Below are 8,755 nucleotides of genomic sequence, written 5' to 3'. Positions count from 1 at the left end.
AGTTAAGAGTTAAATTATCAGCATGTTATTATGTCTTCCCCTTCCTTTAGATTAGTACATTCTCCTTATGTGTGTTTCTGAGCATGCCTTACCAATTGTCTTTTACTTATTATATACTCACCACCCTATATCCCATGGATCCCCAAATCCCTATCACCCCTCTATGCGTTTGTGTTCTTCATGACTAGTTCTGTGACTATGCCAGTGTCAGCTGTTTCTGAGCATGTCTAAACCAGTCAAAGACCTTTGCTAGGGTTATGTGTTTGCAGTCAAATGTTCTATGTGTCCCAAACCCCTTTACCTCTGTGTGTGACTACTGAATTCACTTGGTTCTGTGAACTAGTTGTGTATGGTCCTATCCTAAGGTGTCTGAACTTTGTTAACTACTCCAATCTCTTTTTCAAACAAATCTTTGTTGCTTTACTGAATTACTTTCAAAAAGGACTTTCGTTAAATACAGTCCTACTAAAACTCTTTCCAGTTGTGTCCTTCACTTCTCACTCTACTCTTAGTCAATAAGTTCTTCCCCCTCCAGTATGTGTACTGCCTTGGGATCCTTTTGAGAACCCTCTGAACTCTGGCATACTGAGGCTGGCCTTTCCACACTGCACTTGTTCAATTCTTTGGTTACTAAGTCTAGGTGTAAACATTACTCGGGATCCTTGAGATCCTTAGGGAACTTTGATGCACCTAGACTCTGATTTTGTCTATGGAACTAAGGCTTATGAGACCATTGGAGGCTTTGGGAAACCTAGGCCTAATTGAAGGCTCCCTATAGAATAGCTTCTTGATTTTCTATTTTACTTATGTAATTCATTCATTGGCCTGTAATAATTTGTAAACTGATATTTGGGGTATTTAGTAAAAGGGTGGGTAGATGTATACTTTATGAGGAAATACGGGTAGAAATCCTGCTCTTAGGACCTTACTTTTAAAGTTTGATTGCTTACCTCAATAGAAAACGTGCTCATAGATTTTACTTCTTAATCTGATTGCTTATCCTAATAGAAATGATGTCCATAGGATTTCACTTTTAAGTTTGTTTGCATCAAGTAGAAACCATGTCTATAAGGTTTTACATTTTGTCATGTTTAGACACCATGCTTATAGGTCCCAAACAATCATGTCTTAAAATCAGTTTAATAATAGACTCCATGCCTATAGGACCTGATCCAATTTCAGTTACAACGAGTATTTATGTATGTTTTATATGCCTGCAAATCGTTAACAATTAGTAATCCACCTAGATATCATGCCTATAGGGAGCTCTACTCGCAATACTGTATGATAATTTAATTAGTCTAATATATCAACTTGATTATGCCTAGTTCTTTAAAATTGGTCTTATTAAGTATTAAGCATTTCCTGAAACAAGTTCTTTCAAAACTGCCTCAATTTCATTAGATATCATGCCTATAGGTACCTATTAAAGGAGTCTATTTCCAAAATCTGTTTGTTTCTTCATATAGGCAAGCCTTTAGGGTATTTTCAAAAATTACATTTCTCTGTCGCTTAACATTTCTGATCCTAACAGGCTTTTAAAAGAGTTCCTAGGCAACTACTAGGGTATAACCCCTGAGCCTAAAAACTTTATCCAATTCTGCATATTCACTTAGATATCATGCTTTAGGACATTGACTAATAAAAGACCTAAACTGTGTTTAAGTCATGCTGCTTGTGTTGTTTGAGGAGGAAACTCTGAGCCTTTTAATTGCTCCCATTATGTGTGAAAGTCCTAAATGTTTTGATTGTCGCCTCAGTATTTTTGCCTTTCTAAACCTTAGGGGTACGTCTAGAACTACCTATAAGTAGAGGTCCTAACTCCCTCCAAGACCATTAAGAAGGGACGGGTAGCAGCATATAATAGGAATCATTGACTAGACACTCGCTTTGCATGACCAATAAGGGGATGGGAAGGGTAGACATGGAATATGATGACTACGCGTTAATGTCACGTGTAGCCTCTCATATAGGATCACCAACCTAGGACCCCTCCTTACCAAATCCTCACTTTATTTAAACCTTTGTTTTACAACTTGTTCAAGCCTTTATCTTACTACTTGAGTTATCCAATGTACTTTACTTGAAACTTATTTGATTCGACTGTTTATATGGACTAATTTGTGAATATAAGTTCGATCGGGCCCAACAGTTATGGACCAAGAGGGGTGCCTAACACCTTCCGCTCGTGGTTACTTTGAGCACTTACCCTAATCTCTGGTAATGCAAACCAACCCAAGAGTTAATCGCTCTAGGTACCCTAACGTACCATAATTCGTTAGGTGGTGACTCTCCGAATACCCAATTCCCAAAAGGAAATGAGTCATTACACCCCGTGAATGTCGAAACCCGGACCACTTTCCCCATCAAAAAGGGGAGGGAAAAAGGGGACGCAACAAGTACTCCAACGCAGTGAGTAATAATCATAAATAAAGACTGAGAAATATGAAATCACGTAACGCACATTACAGGCTATAATAAAGCAGTAAAAGCCAGTAAAACGGTGAACCATTAAGGATATGTAAAAATCATTTTAGTTCAACTTAAACTTCATGAAATACCTTTTTTTAGCAATTAAGCAGGTAAATGACAGGCAAATAAGAAAGATAAACACATAAAGGTTCGCCCATCGGGCACAATGTCAACAAACCCGCCCCTCGGGCAATATCTCAGAACAATACCAGCCCCTCGGGCTATATCTCACATAACAATGGGTACCCGCGCTCACTGGGTGTGTGCAGACTCCTGGAGGGGCCCCTTACGGCGCAAGTGCAATATCAAGCCATCTTGTGGCATCATCACTAGGCTCTCGGCCTCATATCAACAAGTCACCTCATGGCGTTCAAAACTCAGGTCCTCGGCCTCATAATCATAATCAGTGTATCACTGCTGCGGCGTGTAGCCCGACCCAAAAGTATCTTCACAACATAGGCCCTCGGCCTTACTCAGTCAAAATCACATAAGCCACTCGGGCAACAGTTAAAACATGATGCTCAGCCCAAAATATTATTTGAAATATCATTTAGTATGTTAAAAATAGAGTAAACATGGCTTAGTTATGAAAACAATAGATTATAGCATGACTAAGTACAAGTATAAAGTCAAAACAGTAAGGAAATATCAATAAAAATCCCCTAAGGGTTCAAATAGTTGGCACGAGGCCCAAATATGGCATTCAGCCCAAAACATGATGATAGCAAATAGTTTTCAGTTAAATACGCAGTAAAATAGTCATTCGAGATGGACTAAGTCACAATCCCCGATAGTGCATGACCCCACGCTCGTCATTAAGTTTGTGTGTCACCTCAACATAGCACAACGATGTGCAAATCCGGGGTTTCTGATAGCAACTAGGTCGGGAATCCAAACTATAGTAAGAATTTGAGAACTAAATGCGGAACCAATAACAACAAGGAATTGAACAATTAGAATTAAAGAGATGAAAACAAAGGATATGGGAAAATTCAAGGAAAGAATTTCCAAGAACTTCCAAGAACGCAAGTTCTATAGCCTTGACAAGATCAAAGTAACAACGTCTTGATTTATGGAAGAAATCAAACGCCTTTACTTAAAAGCAAATCAAAACAATAGATTCGGATCTTGACCTCTTTACGAGTAACTTAAGACAACAATTAATAACTAGTATTAATCGTCTTCTAAGAATACCACAAAGGAATCAAAGATATCACAAAAGAAAAGTAATCTTACTACCTTGAACTATGAACTAGTAAAGGTTGAAAGATAAATCTCAAAGCACAAGTAACAAAGGTTCAAAAGAACTCTCAAAGTATGATATACTTAATCAATAATGTCGTGTCTTATGAATGAGAAGAATTCCCTATTTATAGGAGTACTAAGGCATAAAAGTCCTTAAAATTAGGTAGGGTGGTTGCTAAGGCATACAAAGTCATTACAATTAGGTAGGGTGGTTGCTAAAGAGTAAGAAAAGTAATTAAAATTAGGTGGGGGCGGCCAAGACCCTTTGGGGCAGATTTGGGCCTTAAAACAACTAGTTTGGGCCATTGGTTTGGACTCTAATTGGGCTCTTTTTGAAACACCCCCTTTTGGACCTCTTTTAAACTTATTTTGAGCCCTTTTTGATGGACTTCAAGGGCTAATTTGGTGACCCAATCTTCCTCCTCTTGGACTTCAATTTGGACCACCATATAATTGTAAAATTTGGACAATTTATTTCCTTTGGTCTTGAGCTCTTCCTCTACAATTGAAAGCTTCTTTATTTGCCATTGAAGTCTAGCAACCTTAGTTTGCAACTCTTTAGCTTGAGATCTTGTATATGGCCTTGGAGCTTCCAAAACTCTATCCTTGTCCTTGATGCTATCACCTAGCCAATTCACATCCTTTATCCTTGAGCTCTTCCTCCCAATTAATAACTTCTTCATTTGCACTTGAAGTCTAATGATCTTGTTTTGTAATTCTTTAGCTTGACATCTTATTAAAGGCCATCTTTGAGATTCGAAAGCTTCATCCTTGTCCTTGAATAGAGTTGAGCTTCCTAGGATGCTATCATTCCCCTCTTCTTGAAGAAAATTCGTCCTCGAATTTCGACCTTGTAAGAAAAAGAAAACTTGCACTAGTAAATGGTATCCACTAATCTGAAAAAATAGTAGGAATAAAATAAGATAATGACAATGTGTCCATTTAACCCAATTAATCCTAATAGGTGTAAATACTCCCTTATAGAGCATATGGACATCATCATCCCAATAAAATTTATGTCTACCTAGATTAATACAATAAAAATCTCTCTTAGATGCACCATGCAATGGGACTTGCAATTCGATCTTGTCGGTACGGCAGTCCATGAGTATACATGACAAAGAAATTATAATAGAGTGACTATACATCCATTTAATATAAGTACCTCTACCACATGTATCAAACAAGATACATTCATGATATAGACTACTAACTACAATTACAAATCTCATGGATTCCTCTACATGAAAGAGTATTTGATCACCAGTATTACAACAATCATGCATATCCTCTTTACTAGAAACAAATACTTTTACAATCTTACAATGAACATGACTTGAAGAATGACTCCCCATCACATAACAAAGATCACATTCTTTAGCACATGAAAACTCATTAGCCACTTGAATAAGATAAGAAGAAATATTTAACTCATTTGCAAGCCTCTTCACAGAAATTCCATGCCTCTTTCCACCAAGTTGGAATAAGTAATCATCTATGTCATACACAATTTCAAAAGGAAGCGAATTACTCTTACACATTAACTTAGATATTATAGTTAATGACTTGATGTGCATCAAAATATCATCATCTACAAAAATTATAAAGTCACCAATATAAGAAATAAGAGTGTAATTCATTACCTCCAAAAATACCTTAGGTGTTCTAGAAAGACCAAGAATGCAAATAAACCAATTATACATACCATACTTGGACTTATTTACCAATGGAACATCATCACCTTGTATTCTTTTATGCAATGGCTCCACCTTAGCAATGCTTTTAGGCAACTCCATGTCATAACCCTGTAAATAAGAATCGAAATAGTCAAAAGGTTTAATAACAAAGAATTTAATCAAGCTTTTGTCTTCCACCATCCAACAAGAATTGATATTGCCGAATTTATGTTGGAATCCAATTGGATCTTTTGCCACCATCTCTTGCGCCTCACCACTCCTTTCAAAAGGTATTTCATCACGTGGCTGCACAAAATCACAAGAACTAAAACAAGAAAGAGTTAATGGGTTAGGAAGTAAAGAAACTTTTTTCTTGCTTACACTCTCTTTGGCTTTTATCGCAAGACTAATGTTTTCCTCACCCTTAGCCTCTTTTCTCTCACTAAAGAGTTCTTTTCCTTCACTCAATCTCTCTTGTTTTTCTCTCTCTACCTCACAGACTTTGTTTCTCTTATTGCTTTCTCTCTTTTTCTTTTTTCTCAAGATCATTGTTTACCTCACTTGACATCCCACTCTTTTTACTCAAGACAACCTCTCCTTTTTCCTCTCTTGGAATGTAAACATGCACTCCCTTACTCCACTCATTCTTTTCTCTCTCATATTTTTCCATATTCTCTTTAACAATCTTTTCATCTGCATAAATTTGTGAGGGAGTCAAAGGCCCAAGACTGAGTTTCTTCCCATTAACCTCAAAAGAGTATCGATTTTTTACGATACTATATGAAGCACTTCTATAGATATTCCATGGCCTTCCCAACAAGATATGAAAACGATTCATGGGAATGACATCACACCAAATCACATCCACATACCTTCCAATATAGAATGGTAATAACACTCTTTTATCTACCTTTACTCCTTTCAACATGTAGGGATCAATATATTCAACACAAGGCAAGTTCAATTTCTCAACCATATAAGTGCTAATAAAGTTATAGTTAAATGCTTTGTCAATTCTAAGGGTATAAATTGTAGACATCACTTTAGCTCTTGTTTGAAAAATAACTTTACCATTGTCTTCTTTCAATTCGATATATTATAATATCGACCTTTCAAGTTGTTGAGTCATAGATCTACTCCTTCCACTGCAACTACCTATTTGAGATATCTTGACATAGATTAAAGGAAATATGTATCTCTCAAATTTGGCTTCTTTGTTTTTTTTTCTCAATTGTTCTCTCACACACTTTACCCTTTTTTCTCTCGAAATAACCTTTGAACAAAATACTTTGTAGATTTATAGTTAAACCCAACTCGTATGAAGTTCTTCGTAGTAAAATTCAGATTTTTGGGGAAATAATGAAAGAAAAACCAAATCCTAGAACTATTAGGCTCGGTTGAAACAAGACGCGAACAAAAAGGAAAGGATTATATATTTAGATTAGAAAGAGTAAGAAAATCTAGGATCCCCTCTTTTTGTTTCCATTGTTAATTTTTGGAAACAAATTAGATACAAAAGAAATATCCTAGAGAGCACTCTAGTTTTTTGTTCTAAAAAAAGATTTTCGTTTTTTTTCTTGTTTTTTTATTAATTCATTTTTTTCTATTTTTTTAAATTTTATTCTTTTCTTTTCTTTGCTCTTAGTATTCAAGAAATCCCAAGACTTACCAAGAACGAAATCTTGATAGAACCGCTCTGATACCACTTGATAGCAACTAGGTCGGGAATCCAAACTATAGTAAGAATTTGCGAAGTAAATGCGGAAGAAATAACAACAAGGAATTGAACAACTAGAATTAAAGAAATGAAAATAAAGGATATGGGAAAATTCAAGGAAACAATTTCCAAGAACTTCCAAGAACGCAAGTTCTATAGCCTTGACAAGATCAAAGTAACAACGTCTTGATTTATGGAATAAATCAAACGTCTTTACTTAAAAGCAAATCAAAACAATAGATTCGGATCTTGACCACTTTACAAGTAACTTGAGACAACAATTAATAACTAGTATTAATCGCCTTCTAAGAATACCACAAAGGAATCAAAGATATCACAAAAGAAATGTAATCTTACTACCTTGAACTATGAACTAGTAAAGGTTGAAAGATAAATCTCAAAGCACAAGTAACAAAGGTTCAAAAGAACTCTCAAAGTATGATATACTTAATCAATAATGTCGTGTCTTATGAATGAGAAGAATTCCCTATTTATAGGAGTACTAAGGCATAAAAGTCCTTAAAATTAGGTAGGGTGGTTGCTAAGGCATACAAAGTCATTACAATTAGGTAGGGTGGTTGCTAAAGAGTATGAAAAGTCATTAAAATTAGGTGGGGGCGGCCAAGACCCTTTGGGGCAGATTTGGGCCTTAAAACAACTAGTTTGGGCCATTGGTTTGGACTCCAATTGGGCTCCTTTTGAAACACCCCCTTTTGGACCTCTTTTAAACTTATTTTGAGCCCTTTTTGATGGACTTCAAGGGCTAATTTGGTGACCCAATCTTCCTCCTCTTGGACTTCAATTTGGACCACCATATAATTGTAAAATTTGGACAATTTATTTCCTTTGGTCTTGAGCTCTTCCTCTACAATTGAAAGCTTCTTTATTTGCCATTGAAGTCTAGCAACCTTAGTTTGCAACTCTTTAGCTTGAGATCTTGTATATGGCCTTGGAGCTTCCAAAACTCTATCCTTGTCCTTGATGCTATCACCTAGCCAATTCACATCCTTTATCCTTGAGCTCTTCCTCCCAATTAATAACTTCTTCATTTGCACTTGAAGTCTAATGATCTTGTTTTGTAATTCTTTAGCTTGAACTCTTATTAAAGGCCATCTTTGAGATTCAAAAGCTTCATCCATGTCCTTGAATAGAGTTGAGCTTCCTAGGATGCTATCATTCCCCTCTTCTTGAAGAAAATTCGTCCTCGAATTTTGACCTTGCAAGAAAAAGAAAACACGCACTAGTAAATGGTATCCACTAATCTGAAAAAATAGTAGGAATAAAATAAGATAGTGACAATGTGTCCATTTAACCCAATCAATCCTAATAGGTATAAATACTCCCTTATAAAGAATATGGACATCATCATCCCAATAAAATTTATGTCTACCTAGATTAATACAATAAAAACCTCTCTTAGATGCACCATGCAATGGAACTTGCAATTCGATCTTGTCGGTACGGCAGTCCATGAGTATACATGATAAAGAAATTATAAGAGAGTAACTACACATCCATTTAATATAAGTACCTTTACCACATTTAACTCTTGGATCCCTCTTCAAATCCTCTCAAAAGCTTCAAAACCGGTCAAAAATGGTGAAAGTTAGCCCCAAAATCGCGGACAATGGCTATTTAAACATTC

General features: G+C 36.0%; 1 protein-coding gene across 1 annotated transcript; it reads right to left on the bottom strand.

Annotated features, from left to right (window-relative positions):
• Positions 1-3,865: 3,865 nt before the first annotated feature.
• LOC138889055 (uncharacterized) lies at positions 3,866-6,812 on the bottom strand. The gene is made up of 2 exons (XM_070171623.1): positions 5,459-6,812; positions 3,866-4,567 (listed from the first exon to the last, which is right to left on the bottom strand). The coding sequence occupies exons 1-2, from the start codon at positions 5,940-5,942 to the stop codon at positions 4,035-4,037; spliced, it is 1,017 nt and encodes a 338-aa protein (XP_070027724.1). The 5' UTR covers positions 5,943-6,812; the 3' UTR covers positions 3,866-4,034.
• Between the last annotated feature and the right edge of the window lie 1,943 nt (positions 6,813-8,755).

The sequence above is a fragment of the Nicotiana sylvestris genome, chromosome 4 (assembly GCF_000393655.2).
Source record: "Nicotiana sylvestris chromosome 4, ASM39365v2, whole genome shotgun sequence".
Classification (NCBI taxonomy): domain Eukaryota; kingdom Viridiplantae; phylum Streptophyta; class Magnoliopsida; order Solanales; family Solanaceae; genus Nicotiana; species Nicotiana sylvestris.
Note: the sequence above shows the minus strand (reverse complement) of the source record. Positions and strands in the feature narration are given on the sequence as shown.

Coding starts and splice junctions, on each gene's coding strand:
- LOC138889055 (XM_070171623.1), bottom strand. CDS start 5,942: ATGATCTTGAGAAAAAAGAAAAAGAGAGAAAGCAATAAGAGAAACAAA. Junction 4,568..5,458: donor ATTGCATAAAAGAATACAAG/GTGATGATGTTC, acceptor TTTTCTTACAAG/GTCGAAATTCGAGGACGAAT.